Source organism: Zosterops lateralis (assembly GCF_965231275.1).
Source record: "Zosterops lateralis genome assembly, chromosome: W".
NCBI classification, from domain to species: domain Eukaryota; kingdom Metazoa; phylum Chordata; class Aves; order Passeriformes; family Zosteropidae; genus Zosterops; species Zosterops lateralis.
This window is the reverse complement of record NC_139801.1, coordinates 5,359,014-5,383,418: the sequence shown is the minus strand read 5'-3', so window position 1 is coordinate 5,383,418 and position 24,405 is coordinate 5,359,014. Positions and strand designations below refer to the sequence as shown.

General features: G+C 50.1%; 2 protein-coding genes across 3 annotated transcripts in view; both read right to left on the bottom strand.

The window, feature by feature from the left end:
• Positions 1 to 459: 459 nt before the first annotated feature.
• LOC310922133 (ras-related protein Rab-6A-like) lies at positions 460 to 18,726 on the bottom strand. Of its 2 annotated transcripts, XR_014592300.1 has the most exons (10): positions 18,584 to 18,726; positions 17,170 to 17,228; positions 15,494 to 15,547; positions 10,379 to 10,484; positions 9,990 to 10,101; positions 7,067 to 7,160; positions 5,336 to 5,402; positions 3,692 to 4,517; positions 990 to 1,108; positions 460 to 474 (listed from the first exon to the last, which is right to left on the bottom strand). XR_014592300.1 is itself a non-coding variant. In XM_083882531.1 (8 exons), the coding sequence occupies exons 1-8, from the start codon at positions 18,660 to 18,662 to the stop codon at positions 4,453 to 4,455; spliced, it is 636 nt and encodes a 211-aa protein (XP_083738657.1). In that variant the 5' UTR covers positions 18,663 to 18,726; the 3' UTR covers positions 1,841 to 4,452. The 2 variants fall into 2 exon arrangements, 1 of the variants encoding a protein (XP_083738657.1); XM_083882531.1 differs by lacking the exons at positions 460 to 474; positions 990 to 1,108 and having other exon boundaries at positions 1,841 to 4,517.
• Positions 18,727 to 19,630: 904 nt separating this feature from the next.
• Positions 19,631 to 24,405, bottom strand: part of LOC310922070 (arrestin-C-like) — a gene marked incomplete at both ends in the record, with an annotated part of 5,257 nt that continues 482 nt past the window's right edge. The window contains 14 exon segments of the mRNA XM_083882389.1: positions 19,631 to 19,730; positions 21,245 to 21,304; positions 21,382 to 21,405; positions 21,643 to 21,726; positions 22,163 to 22,300; positions 22,804 to 22,876; positions 22,984 to 23,068; positions 23,147 to 23,282; positions 23,578 to 23,605; positions 23,608 to 23,644; positions 23,887 to 23,937; positions 23,939 to 23,947; positions 24,056 to 24,160; positions 24,162 to 24,256. Coding sequence (XP_083738515.1) covers positions 19,631 to 19,730; positions 21,245 to 21,304; positions 21,382 to 21,405; positions 21,643 to 21,726; positions 22,163 to 22,300; positions 22,804 to 22,876; positions 22,984 to 23,068; positions 23,147 to 23,282; positions 23,578 to 23,605; positions 23,608 to 23,644; positions 23,887 to 23,937; positions 23,939 to 23,947; positions 24,056 to 24,160; positions 24,162 to 24,256 — 1,025 coding nt within the window.

Sequence of the window (24,405 nt, the reverse complement as noted above, 5' to 3'; positions counted from 1 at the left end):
CTTCCTTTTTCCACCTTCCCAGTAAACATCCCAAGGGGGAATTCCCTGGGACCTTATCATTACACCTTAAGTTGCTCACACACACACACACACTAAATATAGATAGACTCAAACACCAATATTAATACCAGTGTTAATACCAATACCAATCTTGCCACTTCTCGTCGCCGCGAGGGGCAAGTGCCGATCCTGCGAGGCTTTCGCCTCGTCTGACGGTCGGCGCCTAGGCTTCCCAGACCATAGACGTCTTTAGCCCAACCCTGCGGGAATCGCCGTCCCGTCTTATTAGGCAGGCACCCAAACCTAAAGAATAAAGCACCTTTTGGGCTTACCTTCTCACAGTTGTCCGTCAGGCACGGGGTCGGGTGCGGGTCGATGACTCCCCAGAAATCACCTGGTGCTGGCGTGGAGTTGATCAGCTCGCGAACCGCCCCAGCCACCTCCGGAGGTCCTGCCGCGGTCGCCAGAAAACTGCTGCCCGTTCCCGAGAGAAAACACAAACCAACAGAGTGTCAGTTTATGCGGTGCTTTATTCGAGGGCCCTGGGGACCTGAGGACTAGTGTCTCAAAGTCAGCGTCCCAAGTTGGTTACAAAAGATGCTTATCTTTTATACCTTTGTTACAAGTCTTACTTCATCAGCCTACGTGCAGTCTCCTACGTACTTTACTTTAAACATTCACATTCATCTTCTAGGTAACCTTTCTAAAGGCTATAAATTTTGCACGCTTGCTCTAGCTAAAATAAAGGTTAATTCTCTAAGCTTAACTCCCACCATAGAAAACATTTTATTGGTAACCATGTAATCATATTTCACAAGTAATTTGTATACCTATATGTACTACATGCTCTACCTAAGTCCTTTAAACATTGTTTCTTGTATCTGCAGATTCTCAGGCCTCATTTCTCAGGTTTGGTTCCCATGGGCCTGCACAGGAACCAACTCCTTAGCCTAACTACTGCTAACGGAGGCCTTATGGCAACAACTAACCTGGAGTGTGTTCCAGCCTTGCTGGGAAGGAGCAAGGCAGGATTTTGGCTGTGGTGGCACCAGCACAACTCCAGGAGCAGGGCAGGACACTGAACCAGGCTGGGAGCAAGGAAAAGACACTGCAAAAGAGGTTTTTACTCAGAATTAACAATTAGCTTTTCCACCAGGGGAATGAACATCCTTGGAAGCCCCTGTAACACCCTGGGAAGGGGACCTCCTGGATCACCTCTCTGGTCTCACACTGGTTTTCCAGAATCTCCGTGTTCTATAGGGAAAGAAGAGCTCTCTCCACAGGGAGCTGCAGATACAATTTTGATGTTGAATTTGTCCCTCCTGCTTCAGAGCATTCCCTGGCAGGAGCTCCAGGAAGGTCTCCCCTGCCCTGGGCAATTCCTCCCAGGGAATGACTCAGGTGTTTTCCTGCTGACCTGGCTGACAGGAAAGCAGATTGTTTCCCAAGGTACATTAATGTCTTGGGTATGTTAATTAGCAAAGCATTAGGACCACCAGAGTTGAGCAGTTACTGATTCCTGCTGGGAAAACAACAGCTCCAGAAACACTGGATCTTTTTAGTGACTGACAAAACTGAGATGAGAGGCACAAATTATAAAATCATGGAATGGTTTGGGTGGGAAGGACCTTAAGGATCATCCAGTGCCACCCTCTGCCATGGGCAGGGACACCTCCCACTATCTCAGGTTGCTCCAAGCCCTGTCCAACCTGGCCTTGGACACTTGCAGGGATGAAGGACTCACTGTCAGGGGTTCAGGCTGCAGGGAAGCAGCACTGGCAGAGGTCCTGCAGGTCCTTCTGGAGCAGCAGGATCAATCCCAGGTGTGCTGCAGGGCAGGCCTCACCTGAGGGCTTCAGGAGCCATATGTTCCTGGCTCCATTGAGTTATGTTTGGATCCACAGGGTCCTGTTATCCCAAAATAGGGATCCTCCTTCCCAAGCTTTGGTAACCTCCCCCAGGGCTGAGAGCATTGAAGCACGTCCAGCCTTAACCCTCAATGAGGCAATTCCACCCACAAGTTAGTTGTCCTTCCAACACCTGGACATCACTTTCAGCTGCTCAGTTTCTTGGATTAAATCTCATTTTTTTTGCTGATTAGGGTTGAAAGTAACAAAGATCAAATGTCAGAGACTGCCTGTGAAAATTGTTACATATTCCACATTTTGCAACTGTCAGCGGTCTTCTCTTCCTCTGTCCTTCCCCTTCCTCCTCCATCCTTTTTCCCTCCCTCCTCCTGCTCCGTTCTTCCTCCCTCTTCTGCATTTCCTTCTCCATTCTTCCACCTCTCCCTCCTCCTCCTGTCCTTCTTCCTCATTCATCCTTCCTCCTCTATCCCTCCTCTTCTTCCTCCTTCATGTCTCCTGCTCCATTCTTCCTCCTCCTCTTCCATCCCTACTCAGGACAGGAATGTCACACCTTGGAGCGAACCCCTTTTAGTCCCCCAGCCCCTGTGTGGCAGCAGGAGAGTGCAGTGTTGGTGAAATAACTTTATTTATTTAGTGATACACTGGCTGTGTCACACAGTCCTTACTCAGAGTTACAGTCACACTTACTCGCTACAGCTACAAGACAGCAGGGCCGGACACATGGCAGGAACACATCCAGAAAAACAGTGGGAAGGGAACTATTGGATTCCACTAATTACCCCCCACCCCGTCATTGGGGTCTCCCCCCTCCCGCCCCTGTCCGTGACTCGAACAACACGAAGAGACAGCAGAGCTGCCTGTGAGGAGGGACAGCAACACCTGTTCTACAGACACGGACACCGACACCAGCAATTCCCACAATGGGCTATGTACAGGAATGGGATCAGCTTCCCGAGGGGCAGGGAATGGGGAGTCACATCCCAGCTTCCTCCTGCAGCCAGCTCGCCTGGAGGGGAAGGGACTCTGGGGACCTCGGTGACCTGCTGCCAGGCCAGGGCTGTCCCTTCCTGCCCTCAGGTGCACACATGGTGTCAGGGACTGAGGGACACCCTGCCAGGGGAGGGGAGGGAGTGTCACCAACCCTCCCCAGCGTGGTCACACTGTGGTCACTGTCCTACCACAGCATCCTCCGTGTCACACAGGCCAGGTGGGGAAAGAACAGTGTAATTCTCCTCTCTGCCAACTGACAGACCAACTTTTTGTGGACCCAAAACCCCAGGAAATCTCTGAAAACCTCTATGAAATGATTCAAAACCAGGGACTGGGGGAAAGGAAGCAGTTCCCAACCTCCAAGGTTGGGGAGTGACACCAGAATTCCCTTCAGCAGCGTCCAACCCTCCAATCTTCCACCCACTGTGACAGGAATTCCCTGACACTGCTCCCCTCAGCTTTGGCAAAGGTTAAAATTCCCCCAGTAGTGAAACAGCTGCTGGTCCCACCCCAGAGCTCTGCTCCAAGGGCAGAGGCAATGGGAATGATTCCATCAAGCAGCAACCTGACAATGAGAGTGGAATGTTGCCCTTCCCTCTGCTGTGGCTCTCCTGCTCTGAATGAAGCTGCTCTCATGATGAGGAACAGGAGAATGGAGATCAGTGAAGGAGCCTGAGGAGCATCCATGACTCTCAGGGCAGGTATTGCCCCTGCAGTGATGGATTCCCGGTCACTGTTTGCTTCCAGAATCCCTGAGGATCTCTCCCCACCCAGCCTTGGGCTGCAAAGCCTCTGTTCTCTCCTCCTCCTCCACATCTGCAGCCAAGACTCACCAACACTCTCTGGATGAGAAAATATTCCAGCTGAGGGGAGCAGGCTCTGGGATGTCCTTGCTACACAAATGGGAGCAACAAGGCCGAAGCTCTCAGAGTTTGGGGTTTTCCAGGGCCCTGTGTGACACAAGGGGCAAAACTGGGAAGTTGTGAGCAAGAGTTAGCCAGGATCATCCACGGAAAGGAGAAACCAGGGAGCTCATGGGGTGTGTGCCCTGCAGGAAGCAAAGCCTGGGAACAGGGAACTTGCAGAGTCCAAAAAGGCAAGTCCAAGTGACTGGTTTAAGTTTAAGGAGCAGCCTTTTACCAGAGGAAGTGGGGATGCAGGACAGGGGGCTGGAGAGGGCAGGGGGAGGATGCAAGGCAGGAGGGAAGGCAGAAAAACCAACCCCCAAAGATTCATTTTTGTCTTCCCTAACTTGGCAGCTTTTCCATGGCATTCACAAGATACATCTGAGCAGGGAGGCTCCAGGTGGGAACAGGGGGAGAAAGGGAGGAAGAGAGAGAGAGAGAGAGAGGGAGAGTGTGAAGGGCACCATGGTGCCCAAGTGCAACAACATAAAAAAATAAACTCAAAAGACAGGACACTCATTCTGCACTCAGGGCTCAAACCATGCAGTGAGAGGGGCAGCCGGGGCTGCTCCCCACCAGTACACAGGGATTTGCTCATTTAGGAATGGTTTTCCAGCCCCAGAGGGGTGGCAATGAGTGGGATGTTCTCCGGGAGCCCAGCCGGGCGGGGGTGCTGCTGGCAGGGGCTGTTAGCAGGAGCACCCGCTCTCCGTGACTCGCTGCTCGGGGGGCTTCTCTAGTTTGATGTCAATCACTGCAGGGACAGTCAAGGAATCACCCAGAACAGGATCTGGAAAGGTTGTTTGGTATCTCTCTGTGGCCTGCCTGCACAGGGTAACTGTGCCAGGGACATGGTGAGACCTTTCAGAGGATGGACAAAAAGAGTAACAAACTCTTACATTTTAAAGTTGTGGAAATTCCAGCCTCAGTTTGAGTGGAGAAGCAAAACTTGTGCTGGCCGTTAGTTGTGTACATTCATATCTGGCCCACAAACAGGGTCATACAATCCCAGGATGGCTTGGGTTGGAGGGATCTTAAAGATCACTCAGTGCCACCCCCTGCCATGGGCAGGGACTCCTTCCACTATCCCAGGTTGCTCCAAGCCCCATCCAACCTGGCCTTGGACACTTCCAGGGATCCAGGGGCAGCCACAGCTTCTCTGGGCAGCCTGTGCCAGGGCCTCCCCACCCTCACAGGGAAATATTCCTTCCCAATATCCCATCTAACCCTGACCTCTGGCAGTGGGAAGCCATTCCCCCTTGTCCTGTCACTCCAAGCCATTGTAAATATTCCCTTTCCATTTTTCTTTTTGGCTTCTTCAGGTCCTGAAGGCCTGAATTAGGTCACCCCAAAGCTTCTCTTCTCCAGCCTGAACAATCCCAATTCTCCCAACTTTTCCTCATGGCAGAGCTGCTCCATCCCTCTGCTCACACTCCAACAGCTCCATGCCCTGTTTCAAGCCAAATCCCTGCAAAACCCCAGTAAGGCCTGTCCCCACAAGGTGCCAAAGAAAGTCAGTAAGCCAAACTTAACACCAGATAATTGCCCAATTCCATGGGAAAACAAGGATACTGTCTTCTTTGCTCTTCTCTGGCGTGCTGTCCATCCCAGGTAAGGCAGCAGCCACACGGCGGAAAAGCTGGAAAGCAGCAAGAGAGAAGCTCAAGGCTTGTCAGAAAAAAAGTTCCTGTTAAAAACATTGTTTTACAGCAGGACTCGGATTCTAAGTTGTACAAACTCGTTGAGTGGGTACTTTAGGAGGCAGAGCAGTGATCAAAAATGCCATGAGAATTTTATGTAGGAAATTTAACAGGTTTCAAAGAACTTATATTAAAGAACTTATTCAATGACTACAAAAAAAGTTTTATTTTACCTGTTCCTGCTTAAAGAGAACATGGAATTAATTAGTAACATTCTTCCAGGGATTCATGGAACTCCCTCCTGCACTCACCAAACATCATTTACCGTGTCCAGCCTCTGCTTGTGCACACAGGGTGCACATTTGGAGATTTCTGATCACTCAGCTGGCACTGAATATTCCTCTGTGGAATAACAGCTTTTAGAGCCCAGCCCTTCAGGTCAGTCCTGCTGCCAAACAGCCATTCCTCAGCAGAAGTGCTGCTTCCAGGGAGCTGCAGTTACACAGGGAAGGATGTGCTGGAGCTGGGAAGGGCCATGATATCCCCAGAAAACCCGGAAAATGGGTATACATCATTCCTCAGTCAATGTTCAGAGCTTGCCCTGCTGCCCTCACACAGCGCAGACACTGCCAGGCTGCTGAACTCTGCTGCACCAAAGACCAGAGCAATCCCTGCTGCTGCTGACTTCCCTCCCAGCAGCTCCTCAGCCACCCCTCCAAAGGGTGTTTCTTGCAAAACCAAGGTCCCAGCGAGGTGCTGGAGTTTGCAGCCTTCAAATCCCAGCTCTCCCCACGAATACCCACTGGGCAAAGAAGGCAACACGAGTCAAAATCAAACACTAAAGTGGGTTCAATACAGAACACCCACAAAAACTGAGCCCAAAGCCTCCTAATCCCACTGTGAGGTTGTACCAAGCTGCTGGTGTGCAGCAAACTCCTGAGGATGTTTCCCAATTTTCTCCAGAGCTCACAGCTCCTTATTCCAAGCTCTGTTATATCCAGAACAATCACTGAACCAGTGGAGAGGGGAATCGCAAGCAAGAGGCAAAGGGCACAAGCAGAAATCTGAGAAATTCTGCTTAAAACAAAAATTTAAAGGTTATTTTGCTGTTTGGTTGATCGAACACTGGCACCTGGACAGTCCCTATCCTTTGAGATATTCCAAACTCAGCTGGAGTCAGCTCTGGGCAGCCTGCTTTGAGCAGGAGGGTTGGAAGGGGTGATTTCCAGAGATCCCTTCCAACCTCAATTCCCCTAAAATATTTCAAGATTCTCTGGTTGGCAAACAGAAGGAGGAACTTTTACTCCAGTGCATCAGCAGAAACAATTCTCCCCACTGATGTCAGCAGTGATTTCAGCAAACAGTGCATTGACTGTGAACCAAACCAAACCAAATTCCAGCTGACTGGCTGCACAAAACAGTGATTTTCCCCCTTTCCCATCCCTCAGCACATTCTGGAGTGAGCTCTCCTTTGTTTCAAGGTTTAGCTTTGACAGGGAATCATTAGCTCAACAGGAAAGAAGCTTGCACTACATAAACCAAGAAACATCACAGGGGCTGGCATTAAACAAGAGGAAATTCCTGCAGGATCACAAATCCACCCTGGAGCAGATCCAGAGCAGTGAGGGACAGATTCCTGACTGAGAACACAACCTGAACTTACCTGTTTCACATTGTAGCCAGTCTTTGCACTGGTCTCAATGAACATCACATTCAGCTCTTTGGCTCTCTGTTCCCCTTCCTCTGTGGTGATTTGCCTGCACAAAGGTGGAAAAGAGACACAAGGAACAGAAGGAAGAGTTAGAGATGCCTGGGAGTGAGTTACTGCTCCCCCTCCAAGAGGATACAGCCCACCTCAGGACCCTTGAGGCTTCACCCCCCAGGTCTTTCAGTTTGGAGTGAAACCACCTCAGGGAAGCTCCCCAGGGAACACCTGCAGTTGTGGCAGATGAGCAGCACAGGATGAAGCCTGTGCAGAATATCTGAGCCTCATCCACAGCATTCCAGGGAAGGAAAAATCCCCACACCCAGACAGGGAGTTTCTCAAATCTAACAGAGGGAATGTTGTGAGGTGACACAAAGACTCCAGCAGCAGGGACAGTGTGCGGCAGCTTGGAGACAAACACCTGGAATTGCCTCTCTGAGCCCCACTGTGTGTCCCATTGAGTCCTGCTTTAGCACTGCTTTCAACACACAGCACGTTCAGCTCTTGGGCTTTTCCCTCACCCTCCTCTACAGAAACCTGTCTCCAGTAATAAGAACAAATCACAGAGCAGAAAAACCAAACCAAAGCAAAAGAGTCCAAAAATTAGAGAAAGAAAGCTGCAGGGAGAAAAAAAAAAAAAAAAAAAACCCAAAAAAACTCCAAAACCCAAAAAAAGACCAGCCACCAACTGAAGCAACATTGAGTGGAATGAAAAACTTACCAGGCTGCACTGAACAGGAACAGGGCTATTTTTAGTGCAGCTTTTTGGCCTCAGAACTTGCCTCATCCCTGGTTTTTATCAGAGGATGAATGGCTTCCCTGTATTCTGCCTCAAAAATGTCACCTTTATGACACCAAAGGTGGCTTTGTCCAGCCCTACAGGCCCAGAATTTCAGCCTCATACAAATTCAATTTCCTTTGAAAAGAAAGGCAAGGCAGCTCCTGTTACTGACACCTGGATATTCCTTCCCCATCATTCCAAATTCCAGCCCACACCAGGACTACTGTCACATTCAGCTCCCAAAATAAGACTTTCCAGTGCTGCATGAACTTCAGCTGTAGCTGCTTCAAACAATTTTCTGGTATTTTTAATTCTTCCAGCAGTGCCAGGCCAGCTGTTGTGCACCATCAGGAAATACTCCAAGGCTGAAATGATCCCATTGGGCTTTCTAGTTTCACATGAAACTGGATTTTGAGAGGAATTAGAAATGCCAGGTTAGTCAGTCAGAGAGCTGCAGTTATTCCCAGCTCCCAGGAGGGCATGGGAGAGGCTCAGTGGTGAAAATCCAGAGCTGGCTCAGGGAAAACATCATGGATTTTGTTTTTGTGAACAATTTCAGGGACAGACCATGAGTTCACACATGGAATTCTTAAGCAAAATGAACTGTACATGTTTTTATTGTATTCCTGAAGCTCTGAGCACCAAGTTTTAGGGATATTTCCAAAGCGCAAGGCACAGGACACCTCAAAATGCTGCTCAGTGAAGTGGGAAAAGCCAAGTAGAATTATTCCTGCTTTTCCTGCTGGGGATGAAAACTAAAAACCTGCAGGGCAAACAGCCAGGGATGTTGGGGATGTTAGGACACAAACCCACCAGAATCACAGGAGAAAATCCATATCACAGTGCATCCTGAAGGAATGTATAACTGCAGGAGTGAGTAAAGCAGGGGTAAGAATTTAAAATGTGGGAATGTCCCACAATGGAACACTCAGATCACTCTGCCCATCATCCCAAGAAACAGAGTGAACAATGATATTCAAATAAAAGCCAAGATTTTGCTGAGAAAACATTAATTTCATCTATAAATTGTTCTCCTTTGATCAGGAAAATCTTGTGAACAGCCGAAGTACAAGAATTTGATTTTTTAAGACTATTTTGCTGTGAGATCCAGGTGGTTCCCAGTTCTACCTTCCTGAGGTGATTTTCTGTGCATCAGATCAAAATCCTCCCATGGTTTCAAGCCCTCCCACATCCCCTGACACCCAAAGCCCACATTTCTGGGGTGTGTGAGGATGTTTCAGTTGGAAGGGTTGGAACTGCCTGGTTCACTCCATCTTCCCTTTGCCAACTGCTTCTGGCACTACCCATTAAAATAAAAACCTTCCCTTATCTACACTGCTCCTGATACCTTCCTAAGGAACAAAAATCTCTGAAAATATTCAACAAAATTATTGTTAAATCAACAATCCAGAGAAGGATTTGAAATAGGAAAACAAAGTAAAGCCTGTGCTCCTCTAAGAACCCATTACATTGGTTATTTTGGTTGATGTGTTGTAGAATTAAGAGTTTTAAAGCCAAATACTTTATGGTACCTCCCAAAACATTGTCTGTGTCATTTTAGGAGTCAATAAAGTTTTTGGTCTCTCTTTGGAGGCAGTTTGGGTTTTGCTGTCTGGTCTCCTTTCACACATCCACAAGCTCAGTGTGTGTTATACATGACATGAAATTTATACTCAGAGAAATTCATACTTTTAGATCAATCCTACAAAAGTTTGTGTTGCATCTTAACGAGAAACTGTGCCGTGAAATTCCAGCTGTATGTGCACATTGTGAGAGAAATTGGTGGAAAATAGTGAAAATCAGCTGATTTCCCTGTTTTTACAGGCAGCTTTTAGCCTTTACCTCAGTGTGAAAAGGAGAATCAGACAAAATACCACACTGAGAAAACAGTGCAGAGCCACTTAAGTAGTTTTTTTAGGTGGGTTTGTTTTAAACTATTTGTTGGACAGCAAAGAGAATAACTCTTGCTGAAACCAGAAATGAGAATTTCCTGACAAGCAAACAATATTGTGTTTAAAATCAAGCCTTGTTTTAAGTCCAGACTAGCCCCAGTCCTTGGTGGCTCTGGGCAGGGCAGCAGGGCCCAGTTTCCCCCATTACCTCTTGTCTGCCAGGTCAGTTTTGTTCCCCACCAACATGATGATGACATCGCTGCCTCGCTCTGTCCTGACATCATCGATCCACTTGGAGGTTTGCTGGAAAGAATTCAAGTCTGCAGGGAAGAATGAGATAGCAAAGCTGAGGATAAAATTCCTTTATGACAGCAAAAATGCTTCACTTGGACTCAGGTGCTTCTCCAAACCTCCCCACCCCACATCAATTATTTCCTGCTCAGATGAGAAAACAAGGAAGGGGGAAAACATTTTGGATTTTAATGATGTTTTTGCAGAACTTGTGGTTGTAACTTCTCAGTTCTGCTTGTGTGGGGTGTTTCTAACAAGGACACAGCAGAGCAGCACTCCCCTGTGCTGTCACCGGGCCCCACTCACTGGTGATGTCGTAGACCACGACGGCGATGGTGGAGTCACGGATGTAGCTGGGGATGAGGCTGCGGAACCGCTCCTGCCCCGCCGTGTCCCAGAGCTGCAGCCGCACCTGCTGGGGCCAGCCCGGCCCACCAGGGAGAGGAGAGAGAGCAGGAAAACCCTTTAGGGAAAAGGCCACTCCCACACCCCACTGCAGCAGCTGAGGTGACCGTGTCATCTGGCCCCAAATCCAACCACAGCAGAGCTGTTTCCTGGATCTGTTTGCAAAGTGCTTTAATTCCCTCCTTTGCTTGCCCAGAGATCCTGCTATTCCCAAAATGCTCTAGGATTTGGCTCCCACCTCATTACTGGGGGTAGCCAACAGTACAGCACTGATCTCCCAGGATTATGGATGGGATCTCCACAGGACTCATAGTCTGGAGCATCTCTGATCAAAGCTTTTGGGGCAATTCCCACAGGGCAGACACCAGGCAGGAAAACAGCATCCAACCTCCAGCATGGAGCATCCATGTGATGGCAGTGGGGATCTTCATGTGATACTGAAGCAATGATAACTTAAATTCCAGCAGAAATGAAAGCAAATGTTACACACTGCAGGGTTCAGCTGGTGCAAAGGACATTGGGTTCTCCCTTCCAGAGCAGCACAGGCATCATAAAAATGCTAGGCCAGGTAGAGTTTGACTCCAAACACAAACTTATTATAATATATTATTATATATGACAGCCCCAAGGTCTGGGACTGGCCTGGCTGAACCAGCACTGCTCAAAAACTCCCCAAACACCCCAAATAAAAAGCTTTCCACACTGGGAGTACCTCCTTTTCCTTTGCCCCACAGTGCCTGAAAACAGGATTGCTCCTCATTCGCAACAGTTTTATGGAGGCACCCACTGGTTTCCAGTTTACAGACACAAATAATCCCAGCAGAGAGGCAGAGCACTGGTTAATGAGGAAGCTCATCAAGGAAAATCAGCTTCCTCAAGACCAATCATTGCTTGCTTAGAAGAGGAAGAGAAGTTGATAAAGCACAGGGTTGCAGTCAGATTCAAAACAATATCTTATCTACATCAGGGAATGTCGAGCTGATGCCCTGGGGCTTAAGGAAGATTAGGGTTTATAGTTAAAGCAATTAGCTCTTGCTTCATTTTGAAGGCAGACTTGATTACAGGAGAAGTCAGGGCTCTTCTCTATCCCAGGAAACTCGAGGTGACAAACTGGGAGCACCTGGGCAGCATCACAGCAGAGCTGGAAGATCAGACTAATGCCGATTTCCCAAGCTTCCACAGCCTCCCTGGACAGTGCTGTTGCACTGGAATATTCACCATGAACATTCAGCCAGGTGGTGACTGAACCACCCCAAACCTTCAGACTCACAGGCAAAAGGCAACTGGAGGAAGCACCACAGAGCTGGCCCAGGTAATTTGTTTAATTTGTTAAATTCATTAAATTAGTTTGTTAGTTGTGCAGGGTAATGCTCTTTGAGGGAAGGTCTCCAGTGAGCAGGTACCACACAGACACTCCTGAAGTGACACAGGTTGCTGCATTTCTGCAAGTCCAGGTTTGTGTGCACCCATTTTAGAAGGGAAAATACAAATAACCAGTGTGGGACAACAGGAATGAGCCCAGCCTCCCTCAGGAACAACCTTCAGGAGGGGCCTGAGCTGAGTATGGACTCCCCTCATGAATCTCTCCACCTGCATTTTGGGATGTCCAACACAACAACAATAACTAAACAATTTCATTGTGCCCCCAGAAGTACCTGAGCATATCCCTTCTGCAACACAAGAAAACTTTAAACCTCTCAGTCACTAAGAACAAAATGAAATTATCTGCAAAGATCAGCCCATTACTGAAGAATGATGAGATCAGCTGTCACTTAAATTTCTTCTGACATGGCTGGGATCTGTTAAGAACAGCCTGGACTGGCAAAATGTTTCCAGCTGCCTGGATGAACAGCATGCTGTACCTGTAGTGGGAAAAATTATGCCAAGCTGTGCATCCTGCCCTGCTGCCTCAGCCAGGAGAATCCCCAGCACAGGCCACCACCTGCACATCTCTGTGCTCCCCAAACAGGCCAGTTTGACATAATTTGCAGTAAACCAGGAATTCCCCCAGAATTCTCTCCAGGACTGGGAGAAATACCAGGAAATTATTTGCCCTGAATAGTGAGGATAAATCACAGCCTATTATTTGTTAAGCACTTCAGCCTAGTAGAGTAAAACAAATGCCTGGTCCTCACTCTAAACTTGTTTGTAACAGAATAAACCTGGGGCAGAGCTTTTCCACCTGTGCTGTTTTCTTTACTGAAATTTATATAAATCCTGATACTGTAGATTAACAAAACCCCCACCAGATCAAGTGGAATCAATAACAGGAGTTACAATGAAATAATTCTCTTCATAACTTCCTATCTTGTATTAAAACATTCATGTCAAGAGTTACAGAGAATTTCCCTCTAAGCTTGTTTGTTCTTTAAAAATTGTGGTTGTTGCATCTCTCCTCTTTAAAAAGCTCTCACATGAGTCTCCAGGTCTCTTTTCCAACAAAATGGGAATATTGAATCCTCCTAAGTCACTCCACAGCTTCTGTTTAAAAGGGTCTTTTCTTGTTTTACTTACTCTGACAACATTCCTCTGCTTTGGCACCTGAAGCTGTTACTTGTATAACCTCTCTCCTTACCCAGAAATGAAAAAGAAAAATAATTCTGAAGTTAGAAAAATAAAAAACAAAACAGAAAACCAGTAAAGCTTTCCAAAGGCTACCAACAACCAGCACAGACACTGGAATTCCCAATCCCTGTCAACACCCACAGGTGGTTGATGGGCTATTTTAGCTCTTTTTGGGCACCACCACCACTTCCAGAATAATAATATGTGTTAAAAGCAAGGTCCCTGCAGACCCTGGGCTCGATACCTACTTGTGATGTCAAAGACAATGAGAGCCACAGCAGAGTCACGGATGGAGCTGGGAATGAGGAACCTCTCCTGGCCGGCTGTGTCCCACAGCTGCAGCCTTATCTGGGAAATGGAAAAGTGTAGGGGAAGGGGAAGGGGAACAGCAGGAAAATGGAGAACAAAACCAAAACTCAAATTAAATCAAAATAAATAAATAAAAATAAGTTGCAAAGCAAAACTAAGGCAACAAAAGGAAAGCTCAAATGGAACAGAAATGTGAAAAGAGGCAGCGACACTTCTCAAAGTCTGGGAACATCCCTCCCTCAACAAACCCAGGAATATCACACACATGCCAACAGCAGAAACCAGGAGAGCCCTAAATGCCTCCTCATGGCACCAGCTGACAAGGGAAATGCACAGCCAGGCCTCAGGGATCTTGCCAGAACAGCCACACAAGCAGCTGGCCAGATGTGGGGCTCCTGACCCTAAGGACCACCTCAGCCTGGCCTGGATGATCCCAATGGAAAACCAGAGGTGGTGGAACCCCCAACAGCACCCACCCTCCAGGCTGGCTTCTCCTGCACTGCAACCCAACAAGGCTGGGAAGCTATGGACACACAGAGGAGGAAGAACTGCTCCGTCTGTCAGGAATGAGGGGAACTGGCACATGGATGTGGCTCCTGACAGCCAGGACTGAGGATGGGGCTTCTGGTGGCTCCAGCTCACTTAATGCCACACATCCCAATGCTGGGAATGTGACACAGCTGCTCTTCCTGGGAGATGGTTTTAAAGAACCAAATTCCACATCTATTTCATGGAATCCCAGAATGGTTTGGGTTGGATGGGATCTTAAAGCTCATCTCATACCACCCCTGCCATGGGCAGGGACACCTTCCACTGGACCAGGATGCTCCAAGCCCTGTCCAACCTGGACTTGGACACTTCCAGGGATGAGGATCCCTTCTGCTGGCTTGTCCAGGTCATGTTTAGAGCTGAGTGATGGAGCACAGGTACAATTTCAGGATACATTATTAGCTGTAAGGCCATATCAAATCCACCAAAGCACACATCCCAGCTGGAGACTCAGCATTCCTTGTTTCCAGCCCAGAAATCAAAGCCTATTGCAAAATCCAGCATTAATCATATCTGAGAAACTATTCCAGTGTCTGAGTTTTCCCAGCTTGTTTGCTTGTATTTGTCCCTCCTCTTATCTACACTCCACCCCTCTGTTATTTGAACAGGCTTGATGGGCTCTGTGGACCACATACACAATTAGGAAAGCTCACAGCATTCCAACGCTGGGAGGAAAATGGGATTTTTCTGGATAGCAGGCCAGCAGGTGAATGACATCCTAACTTACACAACCATGAGAAACCCACACCACTATAACAGCACACATGCATCCACAGGTGTCAAGCAGCATTCCCAGGATCTTTGCCTTAAACAAAGGTTAAGGAAGGGCTTTTCTAAGAGGGAATCATTGGTAAAATGGCAGAGAAACTCTCAGGAAACTCAGCACACACACTGGGAAGAGACTTCTTTGGAAGCAGCAGGCCCAAAGCTCCACACAGCAGTGTTCCCTGCTCCCCACAGCTCTGTTACACTCCTCACACAGCAGCAAAATGGGAAAAAGGCAAATACTGGCAAAACATGAGCAAACCCACAAATACTGAGAGGAAATCCAGAAGAAGGGAGTGAGAGGTCTCTGTGCAAACAGGAATCTCATGCAGGCTAAATCCCAAACTGCTTTATTGCAGTAAGTCAGAGCTGTTACCACAGGAGCTTCCTGGGAGAAGGAACAAAGTCTAATCATGAAGGACTTCAAGACTTGGAACACCAATTCCTTGGCTTTTTATTGGCTTCAGGAGCTGCACTGGATGAGTCATGTGGGTCCTTCCCAGCTCAGAATATTCTGTAGTATCTGAGGTCTGCTCAGCCCTTTTCATCCTGACAATCCCAGAGGCAGAGCCACAAATTCAGGGAGCAAACTGCACCTAAAGCAGGTCCACACAACAGGCAGCACATTCCCTGGGATGTGGCCATTATCCAGCCCCAATTTTCCATGGAAGATTTTGACTTCCTGATAGAGGTATTAGATCTTGTACCAGTGATGGGATTCAACCAAGGTTGGTTCTCTGGAGGCTGCTGGGGGATTCCAGCAGCTGCTGGAGGAAGGGCCAGGGGGAGGAAGAGCCCTTCCAGCCATCCCACCCCTGCCCCACTCACCGTGCGGTCCTCCAGGTACATTGTTTTGGACAGGAAATCAATTCCAATGGTTGCCTGGAAAGAGAAGCATTAGGAGCTGTGACTTGCCTTCCTGAATCCCCTTTCTGCACAAACTCTCAGAAATGTTCACAAACTTGTTATGAATCTGGCGATTTGCCTTCAATTGAGGTGATAAAAACAAAGCAATCTGGGGATCTGCACCAGCTGCATTTCACAGCATTCTTCAACACTTCTCAGCTCCACAAGAACCTCTGAGTCTGGATTTTAACCTCAGACATTCCTGTATCTTCACACAGATCATATCTGAGCTGGCAGCTCCTTCTGGCCTGCCCCAATTCAGTCTGGTAAGAATTATCTTGTTAGAAATACTCAAAAGGTAGAACAAATGGGATCTATAAAATACGGGCAACTGAAAGCTAAAAAGCCATGTTTATCCAGGCCTTTCCACTTCAGAATGTGCTTCCCTTCCGGTGACATTCAGCAGCTGCCTTTCCCAGGCAGGTCTGCATCCATTCCCATTGCTACAGCAATTCCCAGCACAAAGGCATTTAAAATGCACTAAGTTAGGTGCACTCCCAGGCACTCCAATCAAGGAGCTGTCCCAGCCCATCAGAACCCCAGGAAAGAGGAGAGCTCCTGATGTAACAGATTTGAGTGTTTTAGGCAAATTATCCCCACTCTTAACGCACACAGCTGAATGTGTACCACTGGATAATTGGAAAAGAGCAACAGAGTCAGTTTTGGGAAGGAGAATTTATTTCTGGGAGGTCTATTTTCCACTCAGGCCATGGTTTATAACAACTACAATATGCAATAAGTAAATCTATGAGAGCATCTTACAAGAGTCAGGAAAAGAAAGGAAGCACAGGAGAAGAATGCAGGAAGCACAAGAGGATCCAGTTCCAGTGAGTGACTTGTCCTCAACTTGAAATCACCCCAATCTAAACCAGTAACTCTTCCAGGCTGAATTAAAAGATAAAGCCCTAATCTCACCTGCTTTACAGATATTTGATATTCCCATGAAATACCTCTGAGTGCCTTTGATGCAATTAATTCTTCCCCAAAACTTCAGGCCTCTTACACATCTGCTTTTCATCTGCAGCCTCTTCATCCCCACCCCCGTCTTTGCCTGCCAAGACTTCCATGGCTTTTCCTATCTTTAGTCCTTTAGTCAAAAAATAGTAGTAAAAAAATTGAGAGACAAAATATACCAAGCTGACTTCTGGCAGCTCCATTTACACACTCTGGACTCAACTATTCCAACTGAAATGGAAGCTCTAAAGATAACAGAGACCAAGAATGCCAGAGGATGTTGGGGTTTTATTCATTCTCCATTTCCTGAGGCTCTCATATCCATCACCAGAAATCCTCACCAGCATCTTCCCATGAAACAATGTTCTCCCCATTTTCCCCAAGGCTTCTCACAGGATCTACCCCACATCCAAAGGGGATCTAAACCTTGCTGCCTTTCTGGACACTGCACTTTGTGACATCACACTGGATGCTTTGATTTAATCATGAAGCTTCATCTCCATCTCACAGCACATTTTAACCTCTTATCTGATCTTGAACTGACATCTCATGGAGATATGGGCTCCCAGGCATCTATCTGAACAGCAGGGCATAGATTTATCCATAAATATGTATTTAAAAAGCAAATAAATAGTATCACATACCTGGTAAGTATTGTCAAAACTGTCATACATAAACCTGGTGATCAGGGAGGTCTTCCCAACTACGAGAGAAGAGAAAAATTACTTTCAAGCAGCAGTGGAAAAAAAATTAGCACTGCTTTGGGAGTGGCACTGATCTGACAGCAGCTGCCAATCTCAGGCCATTCCAGCCACACCTTCCTGAGAAATAGCCAGCTGGAAATCTCAGTCCCAAAATGACAAAGACAGATCTATGTCTGCAGGTCCAAAATGAATCATGGTGATAACCTGGCTCTCAAATCAGGTGTGTTGATAACAAAGAGCTGGTTGTTTGCTTTGGGCAAGCAATAAATCTGCTTTGTTACCCTGTTCTGCTCCTTATGTAATCCCCAAGTCTGGGACATAAACATCAAAACAAAGCAGGTGATATCCCAGATGCTGCTCTGCTGCCTCTGGCTGCATGGAAAAGCAACATTTGACACTCCCATCCTTCCTTTGTAACAAGATTTCAGATACAGAGCAAACTCTGGTGGTTTGTTTCAAAACTTTAAATTTACATCTCCAAATATCATCAAGAGACAAAGTGCAGAACTGACAAGAACTGAAAAACAAAGATAAAGTTCCAATTCTATCTCAGGAAGCTGGAGGAAGCAAAGAAAAATTCAAAGGACATGAATAGAAAAGAGGAATAAATTGCCTAAAAAGGTTGTGGAATTAAGAACATTGGAGAGGGTTAAAAACAGATTAGACAAATGTCTATCAGCAGCAATGTCAATCCTGCATTGGAAAGGCTGGGAAATTAGAAAACTTCTGGAAATCTCTCCAAGACCTCCAGTTCTGGGCTTGAGGAGAAGATGAGGAGTAATAACCCCACGATGGTTTGGGTTGGAAGAGACCTTAAAGCTCATCCAGTTCCACCCCTGCCGTGGGCAGGGACACCTTCCACAGTCCAGGTGGCTTCAAGCCCTGTCCAACGGGCCTTGGACACTCCCAGCGAGAAAACAGCACGATTACAAGGAAAACACAGAACTCATCCATCTATTCCCAGGGAAGGGGCACAAAAGGGAGGCCATTTGAGGCAGAAGGAAACCCCCGCGGCTGGGGGGGAGGCCGCGGCCGGGGGGCAGCACAGCCGCCGGGAGCCCCCGCAGCTCTGGGGCCGCCTCTCCGCACGGGCTGCGGGAACACTGCGGGCCCAGGAGGGCGGAACGGAGCCCTGGCCGATGGGAAAGGCCAGGAACGGAGCCCCGGGCCCCGCCAGCCCCGCCCGCCGAGGCCTCAGGCTGGGCCGCCCCTCCCCGGGCCCGGCGGGCCCCGCCAGGCCCGAACCGCGTCCCTCACCCCGGGCACAGCGCGGCCTCGGCCCCGCACGGCCCCGGGCGCTGCCCCCGCCCCGCCAGCCCCTCCCAGTTCTGCTCGGCCCCGGCGCGGCTCTCACCGCTCTGCTCGCCCAGGAAAACGAGCTTGAACTTCCTGAGCGGGTTCCCGAAGTCGCCGCCGCTGCCGGGCGCGGACATGGCGGCGCGAGGGGGCCGAGCGGGAGCCGTGATGGGGACAAGGAGACAGCGCCGAGCGCCCCGGTACCACCACCCCGCGCGTCACCTCCGCCGCGTCACCGCCCGCCCGCCCCGCGGGGAGGTGCGTCGCCATGGCAACAGGAGGAGGGGCCGCCGCCATGGCAACCGCGAGGGCGGGGGGGCCGGGCGGCCGGGGAGGGCGGTTGCTATGGCGACGGGAGGGGGTTGCCGTGGGGATGGGGAGGGCGGTTGCCGTGGCGACCGGGCGGCCTCCGGGGAGAGGATGGTGCGGCTTTGTAGCGGGATGTGCCCGGGCTGTAGCTGGGATGTTGTAGCGGAATTGGAGCCGGCTGTACTGGGACGCATCCTGCTGTAGCTTGGCTGGACCCCTCTGTAACGGGGATGGTTGTAGCAGAATGCGTCTGGCTGTACCGGGGGCAGGTTGTACTGGGATTGGACCCAGCTGGCACAGGAGGCATCCAGCCGTACCTTGGATGGACCCGGCTGTACCAGGGATGGGCCCGGCCAGGACTGACTGCACCAGCTTCTGCATCACTTCATCCCCCACTGCACGAAGGCACCATCTGCTCCTCCCCCAGCACAACAGAGAGCCTGCACCGGGCCACCGGGTGGGTTTATTGGTATTGATGTCACAGAGCTGTGCACAGCACGGGCAGGTGACAGCCACACTGGTGATGTGCTCGGCTGGGGCCATTGCACCCGCCCTGTCCCTGTCCTGGCACCCATGGGAACAGGGAGCACCGTGGGGCTTTCCAGTGTGGCGGTCCCGGGAGGAGCTGCAGCAGCTCTCACCACCACTACCAGGGCTTGGAGTGGGTGCTGGGAGCCTGCGGAGGAAAGGGGGACCTATGGGGACTGTGAGGGGCTGAGGGGGCTGTGCCAGGTGTGGCACAGTGGGGACACTACAGGCGGCTGTGTCCCAAACTGGGGTGTTGGGGGCCTGCAGCTTAGCTCTCCTCTTTCTCAGCTTCCTCCTTCTCATCTTCATCATCCTTCTCTCCCTTGAGCTTCTGGCGAGCAAATTCTTCGATGACAATGTCCTCCTCGCTGGAAGGGAGAGCAGAGCACAGTGAGCCCACAGGAGAAGGGGAAACCCCTGCTGAGCCCAAACCCTGCTGCTAATGGGGACAGTGCAGTGGACACCCCGGCCCTGTCACCCCACTCAGAACACTTAGGCCACTGTGAGGCACAGCCTGGCCCCAGCCCACAAACCCAGGCCCCATCACTGTGAGCCTGCATGACCCAAGGAGCTGGGCCTGCAGCTTCTGGTGGCTTTTTACACAATATTTTTGCATTTCCAAGGGAAAACAAGGAAAGGAAAACAAAGAGGAGTTACCTCCTTGAGAAAGGTGAGCAGTGAGTAACAGCAAGGGAGAGCACAAAGTGAAAAGTAGGGGAGAAAACAGAAAAAAAGAGTCAGCAAAAGAGATTCCAAAAGCTTGGGAAGGTGAAATTATTTGGCAAAACCTATATGGAGCCATGGTGGGTACAGACCAAGAGATTTCCTCTTTGGAAGTTTAAATGTTCTCACTGAACTGGGAAAAGGATGGTGTGAAAGGGATAAGTGTGAAAGCTTGGAGTTGCAGTCTGGTTTTCCAGGCCCCAAATCCCAGTGCTCACATCCTGTTGCAGGGTGTAACCAGACACAAAACCCTTGGCAGGGCCATGGCTGTCAGGAACGGATTTGACACTGCAGGTTCCCAGAGGGAAGCACCCCCAGATGTGGCTTCAGCTGGAATAAGCTGATTTGAGAGGAGAAGAGGCCTCTGGTGCTGGGGAACATGCAGGGGCACATGGATGTGACTTCCAGCAGCCCAGGGATATCTGTATGGGGATGAAGACCATGGAGACATTTTGTCTAGTGATGGCACTTGGGGCTGGAAGACACTGCCAGCTGCTTCTGAGGGACAGGGCAAGGCCAAGGCTTGCAGCTGCTGGGGCTGCAGCAAGGGGAGTTGTCAAATAAGCCCTGGAAATTTGCAGAACACATCCCAATCCCAGGATGTGATCTCTCCTGCTGCCTCTGGGAGTGGTTGCTGTGACACAGGCTCAGGGCTTTGAGACCTGGGTGGTTTAATCCAAAGATGTGACCTCAAGCTGGGATGTCACATCCATCTGTGATGGATCTATGTGGTTTGTGTGTTAGAGGGAACACCTCTTTACCTTGGCTTAGCTGTATTCCAGTGATAAGCACAGTGAGAAAGGGATGGGGAGAGAAAAGATGTGCAGGTTAATACAGAAAGGACATTTCAACTGACAGCTCTCCTCAATGCTTGGGTGTTTTCCTGGAAAGAGGGACAGTGGGAAGGATGCTATGGGGAGGATATCTCCCACCCTGCTCCAGGACACAGGGTGGGTGCAGCACAGCTGGACAGATGTGCCCATCCCATGGGAAAGCTGCTCCCACCCTGCTCCAGGACAGCTGGACAGCTGTGCCCATCCCTCAGAGGCCAGAGCAGGGCCCTTGGCACTGGGGCAACTGCACTAGAGTTGTTTTCACCAGCTTCCCCCTGAACCAGAAGGGCCTCTTCCCTGCTGATTTTCGGCAGCATCCCACACACAACTCACAGTCATCAGGCTTTGGGTGCATGAGGATGACGGGCATCTCCACCCCAACATCACTGGAAGGAAAAGCAGTTCTGTCAAGAATCCTGCCCAGCACAGCCCCATGCTCAGCCTCACAGGCAGTTCCCCTTACCTGGCAGTGAGATCCCCCAGGATGCTGTGGCAGCAGAAAAGAAGGGACAGAAATTAACCAAGGCAGAGGAGGGGAGGTGTTAGATGGTTGATAGTAGGGGTGGTGGGGTATGGGTCAGAGAGCAGCCCAGTGACCCCAGGGGAGCAGGGCAGGGATGAGGGGGCCCACAGTGTAAGTGCCCTCTCATATCCCCAGGGTAAAAAAATCCCGCAGCACAGCTTGAGCTGATGATCCCTGATTCCCATGCCCACAGAGCCTCACCCTCCTCGGGACACCACCAGGTTGACCTTCACTTTGTAGGACACCAGGATGCCCAGCACCTCCTTGTCCATGCCAGGTCTCAGGCTAGGAAAAAAGGCAGAGGGGGGCAGTGAGAGGGCAGTGCTGCCTGCAGACCCCATCCCCTCCCCTCATGGTAGTTCCCAGGGTTTATCTGTGTCCTGCAACACGTGGGATGCACTGGGGTTTAGCAGGAGAGCAAAACAGGAGAAGAGAGGGCAGGCCACTTAGGTGAAGCCACAGAGCAGCTTCTGGAGGCCCCTTTCAAGACAAGGCCCAGCCCTGCAGAGGGATCCAGGAGCTTTGAGCAGCATTGGAACTGGGAAGCTACATCTCTCCTATGGGATGGAGATGTGGGTCTGTGACAATGTCACAAAATCCTTACATTTTCCAGCTGGATGAGGTGGGCTCAGGGGCCCTTGGTGGGAGCCCAGAGCATGCTGAGCAGGGGTAAGTGGGCAAAGGTGTGGTGGGGAGCAGGAGGAGCCCATACAGGTCTTACATGGTGGTGGAGGCCAGGTTAGTGTCCTCGTGCTTGAGTTTGCCATCAAGAGCGAGGCCTCGCTTCTGGCGGTTAGCCGAGAGCAGGGGGGTCACTGAGTATGTTTTGGAGAAGGTGGAATTGGCAGCCACCGTCTCACTGGAAGGGTGGGAAAGAAGAGGTCAGAGCCAGCCCCAGCGCCATCACTGCAGGCACCTGTGCAGAGCCAGCCTTGCCCTCCCCATGCAGCTGCTGGGCCATTTCCTCTTTTCATTCCCTCCTCTCCTCTCCTTCCCCTCTACAACCACTTCTTTTTTCTCCCCCTGCCTTTGCTCTCTCCCTCCTCGTTCTCAGAGGGGGGCAGAGGCTGTGTCTGGCCTCAAAAATGCAAAGTGAGGAGATGAAGAAGCCTGGGAGCAGCTGTACATCTTCCCCTGGGACCTTCCCAGCCACCACCGGCTTGTGCTGGTGGGACATTGTCCACAGCCTTCCCTGTCCTCTGTTTCCTCTGCACCTGCTCTTCTAACCCAGAGATTTTTTGCTGCTTGGTTTAAAACTATCACATCCTTTCCCCATCACTCTCCCATCCTCCTCCTCGTCCTCCTTGTTTCTCTTACCCCCTCTCTGAAATGCCACATCACCTCTGGCCCCTTGTCCCTTACTTTATCTCCTCGGTGCACACAGTCTTCGTGTATTTATCCAGGGAATACAGGACCACGTCTGTGATCTGATCCACTGGGGACAGACAAGGGGGAGCTGTGTTGGTGATGTGGCAGGGGCTCACGGTCCCCATCTCTGGCAGTGATGGGTGCTGGGACATGTCCCTTCTGTCCCTCTCTCACCTGAGATCTTAATTTTTTTCACAACCTTGTTGGTGGTGTTGTTGATGTTGACAGTCACCTGGATGGGGTCTCCGTGGTAGTAGATCTGCAGTGGGAAGAGGCTCAGTGATGTGACCAGAAGTCCTGGTCCCCATCCCTGGGGGGGGACAGCATCCCTACTGACCTCCCTATCCAGGGAAGCTTCGAGGTGCAGAGGCTTGTCTGACATCATGAACTGCCGGGTGGTCTCGGCTTTCGGGGCCGGCCCTGTCTGCGCCGGGGCGAACTGGACCTTGCGGATGATGAGGCGCACGGAGTTCCTGTGGGGACAGAAGTGGCACCCCCAGTGTCCCCCACAGCCTCAACAAGGCCTTCAAGGGGTTGCAGGGACTCTTTGGGGACATCACAGCGTCTCCAGCCAAAGGGTGAACATTTCACCTGGCTTTTAGGATGTGACACAGGGACCACTGCCCCAATTTAGGGCAGAGCTCCCCATCCAAGCATGGCACAGGCTGACAGAAGGTCCTCAGCCTTACCCCTAAGCTGGTCACCCCAAAAAGATCCTGTGGTTTAATTTTAGGGCCAAAAGGGGGGAAAGGGATCCCCTGAAAATACCTCTTGTGGATTTTTTCCTCCAGATTTCAGCACAAAATCCTTTGACCTCAAAGTCCACACCACAGGCCTGGGGGAACATATATGGTTACTGAGCAGGAGGGGTTCAGAGCTGCTTGAGCTTTAGGTTCCTTTATTTCCTTCCTTCCTCTACTGCATTCCCAGAGATTCTGATGCTGACTCCAGCCATCCTCCCTTCCCATCCCTCACCCCATGGGGCACGAGAATCAATTCTCATTTTAGCACCCCACAGCTCAACCTCCTGCCAGGGAGGATGGGTCTAGGAGACACAGGTTGGGGACAGCAGCTCACCTTTCCCACATCATCTGGCCCAGGCTGGAGGGTGATGGAGCAGGGCAGGTGTGGTGGCAATCTGGGCAGAGCAGGGAAAAGAGAAAAAAGGGAATAAAGGGCATGTTCAGGGCTGAGCCCTGGTGACACCATGGAGCTGCTTGGCTGGGAAGGGCTTAGCAGCCCTTACCTCAAAGGTGAAGGGGTAGGCGTTCTCCCCGAGCTTCTTCATCAGCTTCTCCTGCAGAGGAGTGAGGGTTTTAGGGGCCTGGTCGGGCACAGGTGGGTACAGCTGGGGTGGTCAGCACGTAGATGTCCTTCCTGAAAGTCAGGCCAATCACGTCGAGGTCATCGCGGCCGTAGCGGAAGGCGCAGGTCAGCGTCACATACACTGAGCCAGGCAGGAGAGGGACAAGGGGAAGGGTGGGAGAGAGGGAGGAAAGGCACAGAGGGTGAATAAAGAGGAGAGAAAAACAATTTAAAAATTCTTCAGCAGAAATGAGATTTCTCAGGGCCTCAGACACTAAATATGAACAGGAT

What these genes read in the sequence shown, in the direction of transcription:
- LOC310922133 (XM_083882531.1), bottom strand. Translation starts at nt 18,662, where the DNA reads ATGTCCGCGCCCGGCAGCGGCGGCGACTTCGGGAACCCGCTCAGGAAG. An exon ending in GTTTTGACAATACTTACCAG is followed by an intron (nt 15,548 to 17,169) that starts GTATGTGATACT and finishes TTCTCTTTCCAG; the next exon opens with GCAACCATTGGAATTGATTT. An exon ending in ACTGACCTGGCAGACAAGAG is followed by an intron (nt 7,161 to 9,989) that starts GTAATGGGGGAA and finishes ACCTTTGTGCAG; the next exon opens with GCAAATCACCACAGAGGAAG.